This window comes from Oncorhynchus mykiss, chromosome 12 (assembly GCF_013265735.2).
Source record: "Oncorhynchus mykiss isolate Arlee chromosome 12, USDA_OmykA_1.1, whole genome shotgun sequence".
Classification (NCBI taxonomy): domain Eukaryota; kingdom Metazoa; phylum Chordata; class Actinopteri; order Salmoniformes; family Salmonidae; genus Oncorhynchus; species Oncorhynchus mykiss.
This window is the reverse complement of record NC_048576.1, coordinates 10978013-10996864: the sequence shown is the minus strand read 5'-3', so window position 1 is coordinate 10996864 and position 18852 is coordinate 10978013. Positions and strand designations below refer to the sequence as shown.

General features: G+C 44.7%; 1 protein-coding gene across 4 annotated transcripts in view; it reads left to right on the top strand.

Annotated features, from left to right (window-relative positions):
* The first annotated feature begins 5289 nt into the window (after window positions 1-5289).
* The window catches only part of LOC110536954 (alpha-synuclein), a 21636-nt gene continuing 8073 nt past the window's right edge, over window positions 5290-18852 (top strand). For 2 of the 4 annotated variants that reach the window (XM_036936911.1, XM_036936908.1), the window contains exons 1-4: window positions 5292-5543; window positions 6399-6544; window positions 6762-6791; window positions 15067-15209. In XM_036936911.1, coding sequence (XP_036792806.1) covers window positions 6424-6544; window positions 6762-6791; window positions 15067-15209 — 294 coding nt within the window. In that variant the 5' untranslated portion in view covers window positions 5292-5543; window positions 6399-6423. Of the gene's footprint in view, window positions 5544-6336; window positions 6545-6761; window positions 6792-15066; window positions 15210-18852 lie in introns of those variants that run through there. The other 2 variants (XM_036936910.1, XM_036936909.1) reach the window with 2 other exon arrangements.

Here is an 18852-nt window from a genome sequence, read left to right as displayed (position 1 = left end):
ACTCTGAACCTACTCGTCCATTCATAACTGACCAAATTATGAAAGACAAGCATTGTAATTTTGAATTCCATAAAGTGATTGTGGAAGAGGTGAAATAATGATTGTTGTCTATCAACGCTGACAAGCCACATGGGTCTGACAACATGCATGGAAAATTACTGAGTATGATAGCAGACTATATTGCCACTCCTATTTGTCATCTCTTCATTCTAAGCCTACAGGAACATATGTGCCCTCAGGCTTGGAGGGAAGCAAAAGTAATTCCGCTACCCAATAGCAAAGGGCCCTTTACTGGCTCAAACAGCCGACCAATCAGCCTGCTACCAACCCATAGTAAACTTTTGGAAAAAGTGCTGCTTCCTTGGCAGCAGCTAATAGGGATCATGTCACGCCCTGACCTTAGAGATCCTTTTTAGTCAGGGTGTGACGGGGCAATCTAGTTTTCCTATTTCTTTGTTTGGCCTGGTATGGTTCCCAATCAAAGGCTGCTGTCTATCGTTGTCTCTGATTGGGGATCATACTTAGGCAGCCTTTTTCCCACCTTAGTTTGTGGGATCTTGATTTTGTATAGTTGCTGTGTAGCCTGCAGAACTGTACGGTCGTTTTGTATTTTGTTGTTTTTCGGTGTTCATTTTAATAAAAGTAAGATGTTCGCCTACCACGCTGCACCTTGGTCTCCTCATTCAAACGACGAGCGTAACAGATCCATAATAAATACAAATGTCTGAGATGTGTACTCTAAGTAACTTTACGTTTTTGACCTCCTCCCAGTTGATGAGGATGGGAGCTTGCCCAGCCTGGTTCCTACTAAAGTTCACAATCAGCTCCTTTGATTTGCTGATGTTGAGGGAGGGGTTGTATACTGGGCACCACACCGTCAGAGTGCTTACCTACTCCCTGTCGGCTGTCTCGTCGCTGTTGGTAAACAGGCCTACTACTGTCGTGTCATCAGCGAACTTGATGATGGAGTTGGAACTGTGTAAGGGCATGCAGTCATGGGTATACAGGGAGTACAGGAGGGGACTGAGTACGCACCCTTGTGGGGACACCGTGTTGAACATCAGTGTGGAGGAAGGTAATGTTGCCTACCTTCACCACCTAGATGTTACAATGGCGCCGGAGAAGAAAAAAGGGTCCGGAGGACGGGTTGACTTCTGCGAATTCGTAGGCGATCGAACAAACCCCCACTTCCTTCCATTCTGCTAGCAAACGTGCAATCTTTGGATAATAAAATCGATGACCTACGCGGAAGATTAAACTACCATCGGGACATTCAAAACTGTAATATCTTATGCTTCACGGAGACGTGGCTGAACGACGACACCATCAACATACAGCTGGCTGGTTATATGCTGCACCGGCAGGATAGAACAGCGGAGCCGGTAAGACAAGGGGCGGCAGACTATGTATTTTTGTAAATAACAGCTGTGCACGATATCTAAGGAAGTCTCGAGCTATTGCTCGCCAGAGGTAGAGTATCCCATGAAAGCTGTAGACCACACTATCTACCTAGAGAGTTTTTATCTGTATTTTTCGTAGCTGTTTACAAACCACCATAGACTGAGGCTGGCACTAAGACAGCATTGAATGAGCTGTATTCCGCCATAAGCAAACAAGAAAACACTCACCCAGAGGCGGCGCTCCTAGTAGCCAGGCACTTCAATGCAGGGAAACTTAAATCTGTTTTAGCAAATTTCTATCAGCATGTTAAATGTGCAACCAGAGGGGAAAAAAACTCTGGACCACCTTTACTCCACATACAGAGACGCATACAAAGCTTTCCCTTGCCCTCCATTTGGCAAATCTGACCATAATTCTATCCTCCTGATACCTGCTTACAAGCAAAAATTAAAGCAGGAAGCACAAGTGACTAGATCAATAAAAAAGTGGTCAGATGAAGCAGATGCTAAGCTACAGGACTGTTTTTCTAACACAGACTGGAATATGTTCTGGGATTCTTCCAATGGCATTGAGGAGTACACCACATCAGTCATTGGCGGAGATCTTTGTGGGCTATACTCAGCCTTGTCTCAGGATGGTAAGTTGGGGATTGAAGATATCCCTCTAGTGGTGTGGGGGCTGTGCTTTGGCAAAGTGGGTGGGGTTATATCCTTCCTGTTTGGCCCTGTCCGGGGGTGTCCTCGGATGGGGCCACAGTGTCTCCTGACCCCTCCTGTCTCAGTCTCCAGTATTTATGCTGCAGTAGTTTATGTGTCGGGGGGCTAGGGTCAGTTTGTTATATCTGGAGTACTTCTCCTGTCCTATTCGGTGTCCTGTGTGAATTTAAGTGTGCTCTCTCTAATTCTCTCTTTCAATTCTCTCTCTCGGAGGAACTGAGCCCTAGGACCATGCCTCAGGACTACCTGACATGATGACTCCTTGCTGTCCCCAGTCCACCTGGTCGTGCTGCTGCTCCAGTTTTAACTGTTCTGCCTTATTATTATTGGACCATGCTGGTCATTTATGAACATTTGAACATCTTGGCCATGTTCTGTTATAATCTCTACCCGGCACAGCCAGAAGAGGACTGGCCACCCCACATAGCCTGGTTCCTCTCTAGGTTTCTTCCTAGGTTTTGGCCTTTCTAGGGAGATTTTCCTAGCCACCGTGCTTCTACACCTGCATTGCTTGCTGTTTGGGGTTTTAGGCTGGGTTTCTGTACAGCACTTTGAGATATCAGCTGATGTACGAAGGGCTATATAAATAAATTTGATTTGATTTGATTTGATTGACTTCAACCAGAAACCATGGATTACAGGCAACATCCACACTGAGCTAAAGGCTAGAGCTGCCGCTTTCAAGGAGCGGGACTCTAACCCAGAAGCTTATAAGAAATATTGCTATGCCCTCAGACGAACCATCAAACATGCAAATACAGGACTAAGATCAAATCATACTACACCAGCTCTGACACTCGTCGGATGTGGCAGGGCTTGCAAACCATTACAGACCACAAGGGAAGCACAGCCGAGAGCTGCCCAGTGACACAAGCCTACCAGAAGAGCTAAACTACTTCTATGCTCGCTTCGAGGCAAATAACACTGAACATGCATGAGAGCACCAGCTGTTCCTGAAGACTGTGTGATCACGCTCTCCGCAGCCGATGTGATAGCAATTATATTCTGCTATTGTAATTAATGTTCTCTTTTACTTCATTATCCTTCCATTTATATGTAATAGCAGCCTATTAAACCATATGTACCATTAGGATTGGATTCTCTTCAGTATTCACTTCTGCGTAAAGCCTTATTTCATTATGTTTACATTGCATATTCAAAAAAATGAAAATACTCTGGATAAGAGCGTCTGCTGAAATTACTCAAATGTAAAAATGTAAATGTTCTAGTAAACCAAGTTGATCCAGCCTTTGTGTTGTATGCATCTTACAGTCCTAATTGCATATCATTGTGTACTATAATATGTTCTCTCTTTTCTACCTATGTAAAACCACTATCTACAGTTACTCATTAAAGCACCCTAAAGATCTCCAGTGTGTTGGTTGATGGTGATGTATGTGACAAGTCAGTCAAGACAGCATCCATACTGCTCTAGCCGGCAGCCTTGTGGCGATTCAGTATCCAACCCAGCAAACTAGTTTGGTCCTCAGAGGGACAGGTTTACGCCCTATCCTTTTTTTTTACAGGCTTCTTCACAGTCATTGTCTTGCATGTCTTAGAAAGGCATGGAAGAATTAGTATAATTCACTACAAACATGCACAGTTACAAGAGTCAATATTTATCTGGCCAAAGCCCTAACCCAGAAAATAAACACTGTAATTAGGCCTATATAGATTTACATATAGTACCCGTTGTCAAGTAAACATTTCAAACAGTGCCATTGTAATGAGCAGGATATCACACCACATTTTGTCATTATGATTTTGACAAAAAAATACAACATTTGGCATCTCAAACCCAGAAGATTTTAGGAGGAAACGCTGTAACTGTTAATATCATCTTGAAACAGAGAGATGAAACAGAGAAAGAGAGAGAGAGTGAGAGAGACAGGGTAAGAGAGCGATAGAGAGGGCGCAGAGAGAGATAGATGGTGCAGAGAGAGAGCGAGCGAGAGAGAGAGAGAGAGAGAGAGAGGGAAAAAGAGAAAGAGAGAGATAGAGAGGATGCAGAGAGAGAGAGAGAGAGCGAGAGATGGTGCAGAGAGAGAGAGAGAGACTGACTGGGCCCCCAGGGTGGTCCACAGGATGTGGCAAGACGAGAGAGGGGACGGGACGGCAGGGGGTAGGAGGAAGAGGGCGTGGAGGCAGAGGGAAAGAGGGGGAAGAGGGTGAGGGTGGTGACGAGGCAGGAGAAGATGGCAGGAAACACAGAGGGGGATGATGGTGGAGGATGGAGGGGGAAGAAGGAAGGAGGTGGGTAGGTGATCAGATACAAAGATGCTATTTGTCATTACAGTGTGTGACATCATCTGTTTGTGTTCTTCCGGTCATCATCTCTCCCATGATGCTTGTTATCCAATCATGACCACCCACCACAACCATAGCAAACTGTCATCCAACCACAGCCACCCACTATAACCACCCACCATGACCACCCACCACGACCATAACCACCCACCATAACCACCCACCATGATCATAACCACCCACCATGACCACCCATCACGACCACCCACCAGCATTTACTATATTGGCTAGAACTGTTTGATTAATGATGAATGAAGGCATGTGTAGGATAATCAACTGCATTATCTCACCAAGCCGAAGCCTATAGGGCCTATAGAAGCATTAAGTCAAGAGTAGCTCAGCGAACTCTTTTAAACTCCATTCCAATCAAGCTGTACAGGCCTAATCAAATGCTATTCATTTTTCTTGAGCATGTAAGATGACCTTTTTTCGTTTGGGAGACCACAAGGATAGGCTCTACATGCTATAGGAGGGGGACTTTAGTGTAAAGCAGAATCATGTTCTAGGCTAGATGTTTTGCTGTATGTTAAGCCTATACTTTGAATATCAGACCATAGATGATCAAGCCATCACGTAGTCAAATCGATTGTGATTTATTATCTCATTGTCTGACGATGTGAAATGTTCATGATATGGTGGATGGATGTTCAACCACGCATGTATAATCGGTTTCGGTTATGTATCATAGACTTTCCTTCAAATGATTGATGACTAACTAGCGTGGATGGACAACGCAAGTTTAACCTTCCACGCACAGGAGAATAGTGGTGGTCAGTTTGGGCTGCCACGTAATCAACGCTCCTATGAGAAGGGGATTGGGGAGCGCGTGTGTTTGTGTGTGTGGGGGGGAGGCACGAGGTTGTGGGATGCAGACGGTAAAGCAACCATTCTGTCTCGAGCTCTCCCAGCATCAGCACCACACGGTTACATGCACTCTCTGACTGGTTCCAAAGCGGAGAAGAGTGTCCGTGTCAAACCTGCAAGGCTAAATCGATCCGTTCTACAACATAAGGCAACAGGTTTTTCTCGAACTCTAGGACATAAGGGTTGAATTGTCTTTAAAATTCAGCGTCGAAAGGGAAGTTGGAAGGCAATTACTGGTGTGAGAACAATCCACAGGTTTGTAGAAAATCGAATGCCATTTTTTTCAACACCAGTCGAGAATATCTCGATATATTTTGTTTCATAATTTATTATTTCCATTAAACATTTTTTGGTAATATGATTTCCTTTCTCTATTTAAAAATGTAAGACCGGGTATCGGAAAATTGTTCATCACAAAAATAGTCTGAGTTGTGGTGACATAATGTAACTATAATACAATTCTTAAAATGGAGAGGAAACGTTTCTGGAGAACAGATGTGTTGCTGCCAACAGGTGTTCTAGGTTAGACTGGCTAGTCTAGTCTAGTCGGCATCATCAAGGCTTCAAACGGGAATTAGGCTACCTGCCTTTTGTTTCTCTATAACATCTGTCCATAGGCATGCATGTGTAAGCGAATTTTAATACATGTTAAAGGCCCAGTGCAGTCAAAATTCAGTTTTTCCTATGTTCTGTATCATATTGTACAACATCTGATCAAACTAACACTATAAAAGTGAGAAAACATTTGATCCGTGTTATTTCCAGATAGTTGCTGGTTGAAAACATAATTTCCACAAGACCTTAACATCAACATGGTTTCATAGGCAGGAGTTTCGGCTTTCCATGGTGACATCACCATGCGCTAAATTCAAAGAAAGTTCCCCCCCCCCCCCCCCCCCCCCCCCCCAAATAAGCAAGGTTACCCAGCAAGGATTTGATATTGATATAAAAATGACTGCATTTGGTCTTTAAGCCAGACCTGGCTGTCAGAAGAAAGACAAAGGTGGGTGGTGACTAGACCCTAAGCTCCTCCTCCCTCCCACTCGATTACACCACTTGTTACCGAGAAGTTCTTCACAGCACTGAATGCACGTTTTGACATCTCCACAGCTGTTTCTGTTTCATTTGGACAGTCATGGACGCGCTAATGAAGGGGTTCTCAAAAGCCAAGGATGGGGTCGCGGCAGCGGCAGAGAAGACCAAGCAGGGCGTGACTGGGGCGGCAGAGATGACAAAAGGTGGTGTTATCTTTGTCGGTAGGTGTGGACAATAGTAGCTTACATGCTGTTTTTTTTTACTGCTTCCTGTTGAATCATTGCTGCAACATTGAATGTTAGAAATTCTGTATGACAATGGTTTTGATCAGCCAACATAAAGTGTTCATTGTATTGAATGACGGTGCTTTGTAAGATCAATAAATGGGATGTTAATTATTTGTCACCTGTCTTTCACCTGTGTTTGTTCTTTTCATAGGCAACAAAACAAAAGATGGAGTCACAACAGGTAGGTTGGATGTCACCATTACCAACATTTAAGCTATTTTATAGAATATAATCTACTGTACACACTTAGTTTATTGCCTGATTTTTACAATACACACACACCCACACCCACACCCACACACACACACACACACACACACACACACACACACACACACACACACACACACACACACACACACACACACACTAAACAACTAACAGAAAGCCAGCAGAGATCATATTGTCATGAAAATCAAGGATATGGTCTATATGGTTTGTGACACCAATGCCAGCAGAGTAATAATACCAGTGATATCATACAACTCACCTTAACAGCCTATACACTCCATCTTAGAGTCACTGCTCACAGAATTCATTATGTTTCATTGAATTGAAAGAGACAGCGTATACTCTGTCTTGGAGTCACTGTTCAGCTGTTCACATTTGCCATTGAATTGAAAGATAGGCTGCATGTTGAATGTCCTCAGTACCTGAATTGTCTTATGATTGGAGTGAATGGTGTGTGTGTGTGTGTGTGCCTGGCTGCGTCCTCCTTTGAGTCATGTCTTGTTGCTGTCATGGCCACCACTCACTGGATTAATCAGGTTTTGTGGTTATAGCCTTGCGTAAGCCATCCATGCCTAGCCTAGAGCAGAGCAGAGTAGAGGTTACTATGGTAAATATATACAGAGAGAATTTAGTTCCTATACCTTAATATGAGAATGGGAGTCCATTATCTATAGGGGAATACCCATCTAACCTGGTCCCAGATATGTTTGTGCTGTATAGTAAACAATCCAGACCATAGGATTTGGCTTTATCAGATCTGAGACCTGGCTAATGGGTAACCAATAGCTAGACTACTGTATGTCTAGGGGTCTTAGACCTAGCTACCTGATCTGTAACCTGATTTTTAAGATGTGCATTTTGTTATTCTTATCTCTTACTTTTTTGTTGTTGTTATTTTCTTATAACTGCATTGTCGGTTAAGGGCTTGTAAGTACGCATTTCACTGTAATGTCTACACCTGTGACAAATCCAATTTGATTTGAATCTATGTGAGAAATGAGCGTATGCCTCTAGGTGTTGAATGTACATGTGACAAGGGAGTCAGCAACCTTGATCCAAGGCCAGCTCTCTCCAGACCAGGTAGATTATTATTTATTCATATAGTGACAAAACATAAATATGTGACCGACCGCCTTGATTCTATCTTATGTAGCAAAATTTGAAATGATGTATTTTTCATTGGATAAAAGCAGAGACACAGAGCTATAAAATGGTAGATCACACACTACATTTGTAGGAACAATGGGAAAGTCATCCTGCTTTGAAAGTTGATAAACTTGTAACTCCACTTTTGAGAAAATGGCCTTTAAATGTTTTGGTACACCTACTGGAGAACTCTTCTTTGTCTACACCCAATCAGCATTGTTCACACGCTCTTAAGCCAGCCCCACCCATCTCTTTAAGGATTCACATGTGAGGCCATGTGCTAAACAGTGAGTAGTGTAGTAAAGATTAAGACTACGTGGTAAAAGTAGTAGCCTACAATAAGGACAAAAATCCAGGTAAACAGAAAGTGTCCAGATTAAAACTATTTTATAAATATTAGATCACACACTTGTCTAAATGATTGGGTCATGTGAAATAAATGCTATAAGTGGATGGGTCTCTACAGAAGGTGTAAACGGCACAGCGAAATGGTTACATGCATAGTAGCAATATCAAAAATAGATAGTGTCAATATAAAGGAAAAATTAACAAGTGTCAGGGCCAGCAGAGAAAGAACAAAATAATATACAGAATCTATAAGAACAATATCACTAACCATATCAGTGATAGATGAGGTAGTTATATGCATACGATCAGGGGTAAAGTGGCTGAGCAGCAGGATAAAATAATGAATAGTAGCAGCAACGTACAATTCCAGTCAAAAGTTTGGACACACCTACTCATTCAATGGTTTTTCTTTATTTTTACTATTTTCTACATTGTAGAATAATAGTGAAGACATCAAAACTATGGAAATAACACATACGGAATCATGTAGTAACCAAAAAAAAGTGTTAAACAAATTATGATATATTTTTTATTTAAGATTCACGTATGAACAAGGGAATCTATATTCGGGGAGCCTGTTTCTGTCCTGCCTTTGACTTGTGCAGGACATGTGATGTCCATAGCCTCTTCGTCGCAAAATTCCCCGATCTTCTCAAAAATATGCGTTTGTCTAGCTGTATCCAGGTGATGCTTGTACAGGCAGACCATCTATGGGACGAAGGATGTCAGCATTGCGCAGCAGCTGAAACCTGGTCCCGACTGAGTCTGAACGCTACTTGGAGACAACAACACCAGGCTCCAGAGTATCAAAGCTGTAAAACAGGAAATAACTAACAAAAATTGAGAAGACATAACAACCTTGCATAACATCAATTCACCTCCCAAGTTTAGATATGAAGAATAACCTCATACAATGCAATGAAAATGATGTTCACCTGAAGTGCTGGTACTGCTTGATCTGTGGCAGCGGCCTAAAGTACAGAGTCAGGTGTTGTTGCCAACCATAGCTTTCCACCAGCACCGTACCATCCTCTAGTCCAACCAGCTGTGGGATGTTGACCCCTGTCATGGTGCTGTACCTTCACAACACCAGCAATCTCAGACAGTGTTCACTCTGGTCTTTCTGAAGCGCTGCTTGATGAGGCCGAACCACCAGTCAGGGGTAAACGTGGTGTGGCCTGTGATCAGGAAGTGAAGGTCCAGACTGTGGTGGAGCTTGTGCATGGTCCGCCAGGCACATTACCAGAGCACAAACGTGTTATTGTTTTGGCCACTGCAGTTATCACAATTCAGGTCCACACGTGTTTCCCCAACTCTGTAGTTAATGACTGCGCTGCTGCCTTTGCTGGAGGACGCCTTCATCAACCAAGTAGTTGACTTGTTGTGGTATTCCTTCACAGCAGACACCAAACAAGACACCCTTGTGAGGAGTTAAAAAGTAGATGGGACCTGGCTACATAGGGTCAGAAGGATAGTAGATGGGACCTGGCTACATAGGGTCAGAAGGATAGTAGATGGGACCTGGCTACATAGGGTCAGAAGGATAGTAGATGGGACCTGGCTACATAGGGTCAGAAGGATAGTAGATGGGACCTGGCTACATAGGGTCAGAAGGATAGTAGATGGGACCTGGCTACATAGGGTCAGAAGGATAGTAGATGGGACCTGGCTACATAGGGTCAGAAGGATAGTAGATGGGACCTGGCTATATAGGGTCAGAAGGATGGTAGATGGGACCTGGCTACATAGGGTCAGAAGGATAGTAGATGGGACCTGGCTACATAGGGTCAGAAGGATAGTAGATGGGACCTGGCTACATAGGGTCAGAAGGATAGTAGATGGGACCTGGCTACATAGGGTCAGAAGGATAGTAGATGGGACCTGGGTCAGAAGCATAGTAGATGGGACCTGGCTACGTAGGGTCAGAAGAATAGTAGATGGGACCTGGCTACATAGGGTCAGAAGGATAGTAGATGGGACCTGGGTCAGAAGGATAGTAGATGGGACCTGGCTACATAGGGTCAGAAGGATAGTAGATGGGACCTGGCTACATAGGGTCAGAAGGATAGTAGATGGGACCTGGCTACATAGGGTCAGAAGGATAGTAGATGGGACCTGGCTACATAGGGTCAGAAGGATAGTAGATGGGACCTGGCTATATAGGGTCAGAAGGATAGTAGATGGGACCTGGCTACATAGGGTCAGAAGGATAGTAGATGGGACCTGGCTACATAGGGTCAGAAGGATAGTAGATGGGACCTGGCTACATAGGGTCAGAAGGATAGTAGATGGGACCTGGCTACATAGGGTCAGAAGGATAGTAGATGGGACCTGGCTACATAGGGTCAGAATGATAGTAGATGGGACCTGGCTGCAAAGGGTCAGAAGGATGGTAGATGGGACCTGGCTACATAGGGTCAGAAGGATAGTAGATGGGACCTGGCTACATAGGGTCAGAAGGATAGTAGATGGGACCTGGCTACATAGGGTCAGAAGGATAGTAGATGGGACCTGGCTACATAGGTTCAGAAGGATAGTAGATGGGACCTGGCTACATAGGGTCAGAAGGATAGTAGATGGGACCTGGCTACATAGGGTCAGAAGGATAGTAGATGGGACCTGGCTACATAGGGTCAGAAGGATAGTAGATGGGACCTGGCTACATAGGGTCAGAAGGATAGTAGATGGGACCTGGCTACATAGGATCAGAAGGATAGTAGATGGGACCTGGCTACATAGGGTCAGAAGGATAGTAGATGGGACCTGGGTCAGAAGGATAGTAGATGGGACCTGGCTACATAGAATCAGAAGGATAGTAGATGGGACCTGGCTACATAGGGTCAGAAGGATAGTAGATGGGACCTGGCTACATAGGGTCAGAAGGATAGTAGATGGGACCTGGCTGCATAGGGTCAGAAGGATGGTAGATGGGACCTGGCTACATAGGGTCAGAAGGATAGTAGATGGGACCTGGCTACATAGGGTCAGAAGGATAGTAGATGGGACCTGGCTGCATAGGGTCAGAAGGATAGTAGATGGGACCTGGCTACATAGGGTCAGAAGGATAGTAGATGGGACCTGGGTCAGAAGGATAGTAGATGGGACCTGGCTACATAGGGTCAGAAGGATAGTAGATGGGACCTGGCTACATAGGTTCAGAAGGATAGTAGATGGGACCTGGCTACATAGGGTCAGAAGGATAGTAGATGGGACCTGGCTACATAGGGTCAGAAGGATAGTAGATGGGACCTGGGTCAGAAGGATAGTAGATGGGACCTGGCTACATAGGGTCAGAAGGATAGTAGATGGGACCTGGCTACATAGGTTCAGAAGGATAGTAGATGGGACCTGGCTACATAGGGTCAGAAGGATAGTAGATGGGACCTGGCTACATAGGGTCAGAAGGATAGTAGATGGGACCTGGGTCAGAAGCATAGTAGATGGGACCTGGCTACATAGGGTCAGAAGAATAGTAGATGGGACCTGGCTACATAGGGTCAGAAGGATAGTAGATGGGACCTGGGTCAGAAGGATAGTAGATGGGACCTGGCTACATAGGGTCAGAAGGATAGTAGATGGGACCTGGCTACATAGGTTCAGAAGGATAGTAGATGGGACCTGGCTACATAGGGTCAGAAGGATAGTAGATGGGACCTGGCTACATAGGGTCAGAAGGATAGTAGATGGGACCTGGCTACATAGGGTCAGAAGGATATTAGATGGGACCTGGCTACATAGGGTCAGAAGGATAGTAGATGGGACCTGGCTACATAGGGTCAGAAGGATAGTAGATGGGACCTGGCTACATAGGGTCAGAAGGATAGTAGATGGGACTTGGCTACATAGGTTCAGAAGGATAGTAGATGGGACCTGGCTACATAGGGTCAGAAGGATAGTAGATGGGACCTGGCTACATAGGGTCAGAAGGATAGTAGATGGGACCTGGCTACATAGGGTCAGAAGGATAGTAGATGGGACCTGGCTACATAGGGTCAGAAGGATAGTAGATGGGACCTGGCTACATAGGATCAGAAGGATAGTAGATGGGACCTGGCTACATAGGGTCAGAAGGATAGTAGATGGGACCTGGGTCAGAAGGATAGTAGATGGGACCTGGCTACATAGGGTCAGAAGGATAGTAGATGGGACCTGGCTACGTAGGGTCAGAAGGATAGTAGATGGGACCTGGCTACATAGGATCAGAAGGATAGTAGATGGGACCTGGCTACATAGGGTCAGAAGGATAGTAGATGGGACCTGGCTAAGTAGGGTCAGAAGGATAGTAGATGGGACCTGGCTACATAGGGTCAGAAGGATAGTAGATGGGACCTAGCTACATAGAGTCAGAAGGATAGTAGATGGGACCTGGCTACATAGGGTCAGAAGGATAGTAGATGGGACCTGGCTACATAGGGTCAGAAGGATAGTAGATGGGACCTGGCTACATAGGGTCAGAAGGATAGTAGATGGGACCTGGCTACATAGGGTCAGAAGGATAGTAGATGGGACCTGGCTACATAGGGTCAGAAGGATAGTAGATGGGACCTGGCTACATAGGGTCAGAAGGATAGTAGATGGGACCTGGCTACATAGGGTCAGAAGGATAGTAGATGGGACCTGGCTAAGTAGGGTCAGAAGGATAGTAGATGGGACCTGGCTACATAGGGTCAGAAGGATAGTAGATGGGACCTGGCTACATAGGGTCAGAAGGATAGTAGATGGGACCTGGCTACATAGGGTCAGAAGGATAGTAGATGGGACCTGGGTCAGAAGGATAGTGCACCTGCAAACAACAAAAGAACATTAAGATAAATTCAAATTAATTGTCTCACCCCTGTCAATCTGTCTTTACACAGCTCAGTGAAACGTATTTGACTGCTTACCATATATATATTATATATTTTGTGTGTGTGTGTGTATCTGACTATATTTCCTTAATCAGTATAAAGGAGGAAATGTTTCTTACTTGTTGAGCAAAATCAAAGCTGTAATGTATCCTGATGTCTTTGCTTCCTGGTTCAGTAGGGGCCCCCAGAGACAACTACAGGCCTTGACAGGAAGTCTTGCAGTCACCAACCATCTTCTGGTACACAGACCGCTCACTCTGAACAAGTGCTTGCTTTGGCCAGCTCTCTTTTTGATGGGGAGGCATTAGATCATTCTCCTTGGATGTCTGGTGGAGGAGAGTCCGGCGTGTTCTACTGATGCTGAAAGACACATTCCAGATACAAATATTCTTGCATTATTATAATAGATAGCCGTAATCACCGTCAAACATGCCTGGCTAACTTGATGGGTCATGTAATCATCTGGCGAAGTGGAGTCTTTTGTTTAGACATGTAGCTAGCCACTAGCTAAACAATGAACCATAATCCCAATTCACAGAGTACTAGCAATACAAAGTGATTGTCATAGCTAGCTTAAGTTAACCAAATATGTTTAATGTTAGCTAGTTTGCTAGCTAACATTAGGCTATAACTAGCAATGCAAATGGCTTTTTGATATATTACTCCACAGATCATACACGTACTGTTAGCTAGTGAGCCAGCCATCTAACGTCAGCTAGCTAACTGTACACTTTAACTTGCAATGAAAACAACTTTCTGACTAAATTAGAAACGTATAATATTTGAAACTGTAGCTAGACTCTTACCCGTATACATGGATTAACGCTTCATGGCAGACTGCAACCCCTTTCATTAAATAAGACTTCCTGTGTCATTTCTGTTTTGTTTGTACAGCTTGCTTGGCCCGTTCTGTCAAGTCACTCTGGTTCACATCGTCTGCCTTTTTCTATGGCTAAACCAACTAGGCTCGTAATAACTTTATTCATATTTACAGATGGTATACAAGTTTGTTATTAAGGCATATGAAAGTTAAAATGTTCAAGAAGGCATTTCCGCTCAAACGCCTCTCCTGTGAAGTCATGACTTGCGACATATGGCTAGTTTCCTGAAACGAGTCACATATGTTCAATATATATATATATTTCAACACAGGCATGCCCAAAATAAAGACTCAAAAACAAAGGAAAGGCCTCATGGCCACCAAACAAACCCAGCAGCCTCATGGCTCTGCCAGCTGGGACACTGACTGACCATCACCTTAAATGGCATCACCTTATGTGCTTATCAATGCTTAGCTCAGCACCTAGACCCTGTTGGTGCTGCCACCTGGGGGTGGCGTGTGGAAGTGTATCCTGGTAGTATGTTTGCCTGTGTCCTAACACTAACTGTCCCCCATATCACAACAGTATCTTCTCTAACCATGATATACAGTATCTACCTCTGGATGTTAATAACCTCTTCATATTCCCTCTCTCTCTCGCTCTCTCTCTCTCTCTCTCTCTCTTCCTCCTCTCTCTCTCTCCCTATTCCCCCTCCTCCTCCTCTCTCTTCCTCCTCTCTCTCTCTCTCCTCTCTCTCCCTATTCCCCCTCCTCCTCCTCTCTCTCTTCCTCCTCTCTCTCTTCCTCCTCTCTCTCTCTCTCTCTCTCTCTCTCTCTCTCTCTCTTCCTCCTCTCTCTCTCTCTCTCTCTCTTCCTCCTCTCTCTCTCTCTCTCTCTGTGTCTATGTCTGTCTCTCTCTCTCTCTCTCTCTCTCTCTCTTCCTCCTCTCTCTCTCCCTATTCCCCCTCCTCCTCCTCTCTCTCTCTCCCTCCTCTCTCTCTCCCTATTCCCCCTCCTCCTCCTCTCTCTCTCTGACTCTCTCCTCTCTCTCACTCTCTCCACAGTTGCAGGTAAAACGGTGTCTGGGGTGTCCCAGGTGGGCGGTGCCATGGTGACAGGTGTCACAGCAGTGTGCAACAAGACTGTGGAGGGGGCGGGGAATATCGCTGCTGCGACCGGATTGGTCAAGAAAGACCCAGCCAAACAGGTGAGAATGATACCTGAGAGCGATGCCTTTCTTGCTTAATATTTTATACTTTCCCTCAGGCACACACTTTCCACCTCTCTCTCTCGTCCTTCACAACAACCTATTGAATTGAGATGAATGAGAAACAGGTAGCTTACTTTTTCTTCTTCAGCACAAATGTGTTTTCAGGGGGAACTTATTTTCTATCTCAGCTACGGTCTCTGTCTCACCATCACATTAGCAGTGAATTGGTTGTGGTTCTCTGTAGCTAAACTTTCTCATAAGGAGAAAGTATTGGTGTGTAATTTATGGTTGTCTGACTGAATACATGTTTGTCAGGGAATAAACTTTAACATCACATGCTAGGAGAGAAAACAGAGGCGACCATTGCTATTCGTTTTTGTACTGAAACTTCATCAGAACGGACCTGTTGCGTTTCAATGCTGTCCTCCATTTTCAATGAAACATTTTCGATCCATTTTATATGACAGCTATTCACTGGCTGCTCCTGTCTGTGTCAAAATGGACCCTGACCTTCAGTCCTCTACAGCTAGCTTCTTCTTCTCCTCTTATAGTCTCTGACATTCTTAGTTCTCAGTCATAAAAAACAGGATGGATTCTCCATCGTCTGTTTGAAAGTCTGTTTTGATAAAGGAAGTCAGAGAGAGGGAGAGAGAGAGAGAGAGAGAGACAGAGAGAGAGAGAGGTGAGGTCCAATATCCTGAAAGACTGAGACAATTTGCAGCCCTGACGGTCTCTGAAGATGAAAAATGATTGTCTCTCTTTCAAAACAAAACCCAACAGAGTCTCGGATAGATAAAAGGAAAACCTTGTGGTCGTAGTGATGATTCATCTTCAAACCAACAGCAGAGCAACAGGGTTTCTTCAGGCTGCTCTTACATGTTCTCTCAGTTAAAGGGACAATGTGCAATATTTACTGCTGTTCAACGGTCAATTCAATTAATAACAAACACCCATTGGTTATTGAAGGGATATAACTTGCCTAATGAGCTTAGTACAACTCAACTCCATCTATGCATTTGAGAATGGTTACATACTCCAGACCCATCCCTCAGCTTTATAGCAAAACAGGTGGAGGGGCTGTCAATTGTCTAAAAAACAAGTGACAGACTGTGGCTTTAACCGTGTTAATCTGCCAGGTGAATTAGCCACCCAAAGCTGGTACTCAACAATCACTGCATTCATTATCTGTAAATTGCCCTTATTCACACAGACACACACAAACTCACACATGAATGCACATACACACACACACACACATTTCCTGTACAGTGGCCTTATCGTAAAAACAAATCAACAACATCAATCAGAGAGAAAACCTCAGTAATTAGAAGAAAAAACCCATTTAGCTCCCTTCCTCCTTTGTTTATGACTAGAGGGGTTACATGACACAGACACTCACAGATTAATTTAGTGTTTAGTGGGACATCATTCTAGAGGATTACACAATTATCCTGTGATTATGCTACTGAGAGGAAATGATAAACAAAATCTGGGCCTGAAAATCAAGGACTTCATAACGATAATTACCGACACACACACGCACGCACGCACACACACACGCACGCACACACGCACACACACACACACGCACACGCACACACGCACACACACACACACACACACACACACACACACACACACAAATGCCACTGATGAATAACATAAAGTAGTGAAATGTAAATAAATAAATATTTGGGTGTGGACAGTAAACAACTCCTTGTAACCAGTCTGGTCATCAGCAGTTGAATAATGTCCTCAACAGTGCGTTCGGAAAGTATTCTGACCCCTTTTTTCCCCACATTTTGTTACGTCCATTTGATTTGTTTTGAAAGAGGTTTGATTGTGGTATTTCCTGTAGCCATTGATTGGCCACCTAGCTCTTTGTCTCCAAACCCTGTGGCCATTGATTGGCCACCTAGCTCTTTATCTCCAAACCCTGTGTAACGCTTTATCATGTCCTCCGTGTAACGCCTAATTGTGTCCTCCGGGTGTCAGAGTGAAAACACAGAGACTGCTTCCCTAAATTCTTTACATGGGTCCTGGTCAAAAGTAGTGCACTTATGGGCCCTGGTCAAAAGTAGTGCACTATGTAGGGAATAGAGTGCCATTTGGGGCGAAGCCAGAGACTGTGCACAGAATTGGATTGATCTCATTTGGAGGTAGCCTTAGTGTCTGTCTGTTCCCTGCTTGTGTTCTGAGCGCCAGTCATTACAGTGTCATTGCTATCGATCAAATTAAAAAGGTCCAATCGACCGACCGACCCCATGTTAGAGCCCATCAAAGGGGCTTCTCTGCCTAGGGGTCTCCGACCCAGGCTCCATCTCTCGTTACCGTTATTTATCCCTCTATCTGTCTCTCTCATCCCTCCTTCCTAAAGCAAGCAAGGGAACAGCAGGCGAGGGAGCTGAGTGATCCACTTTCATGTGGTTGTCCACAGCAGCCAGCCACCAGCCATCAATTAGACAGTGTGAGAGATGGGCTGTCTGACGACGAAGGAGGAAGAGTGAGGATGTTACTTGTTTGTTTGTGTGCTGGATAGAACACACACACACCGGGGTTTCCATTAGCCGGTAATAGCCGGCTTTTGACCAATAAAAAAAATAGAAAAGCTGATAAATAAAATTGTCTGGGAAAAGAAGAAGAAACACCATTGTGAGGTAACACTTTTTAGCCTCTTCATTGATGGAAATACATTTGACTGGTCATGTTTATCCGTCTATAGGTTCATATGAATCATTTATATTTGTATATTCTTTATGTATCTTTGTTATGTTTATATTGGTTATGTATCTTATTTATCACATGCGTACAGCATGCAGATACAGAGCCTTTGAGTGGAAATCTGTCCAAAAGTGCCAGAGCTGCTACTGCAGCATCTTGTGGTGCTTTCAAGACAACTGGGAACTCTGAAAAATACGAGGTCAAATCATGAGGTCAGTGAACTTCAGGTCAGAAAGTCGGAGCTCTAGAAAGAGGCCTGTGTTCCCGAGTTGGAATTCCGAGTTTGATGACTGTTAAAAACTATTTTTCCTAGTCGGAGCTTGTATTTTTCCCAGGAATCTTGAACCCACTGAAGTTGAAACTCAAAGATTTCCGAGTTCCCAGTTGTTTTGAAAGCAGCATCAAGCGGCAACTGAAGGCAGACTTCATCATAGCGTCACACACCACTTGCAATGAGTTGGAGGCAGTATGCATGTGCAGTGCCCGTTTGACAACAGTGTTTACTCGCTAATTGCATTATGGATGAACATTCACGTCTAGCCTACTGCCTTGTGGGGCGGCAGGTAGCCTACCACCTTGTGGGGCGGCAGGTAGCCTACCACCTTGTGGGGCGGCAGATAGTCTACCGCCTTGTGGGGCTACAGGTAGATTACTGCCTTGTGGGGCCCCTTGTGGGGCTACAGGTAGATTACCGCCTTGTGGGGCGACAGGTAGATTACAGCCTTGTGGGGCGGCAGGTAGATTACCGCCTTGTGGGGCGGCAGGTAGATTACCGCCTTGAGAGGCGGCAGATAGATTACAGCCTTGTGGGGCGACAGGTAGATTACAGCCTTGTGGGGCGACAGGTAGCCTATTGCTTTGTGGGGCAGCAGGTAGATTACCGCCTTGTGGGGCGGCAGGTAGATTACCGCCTTGTGGG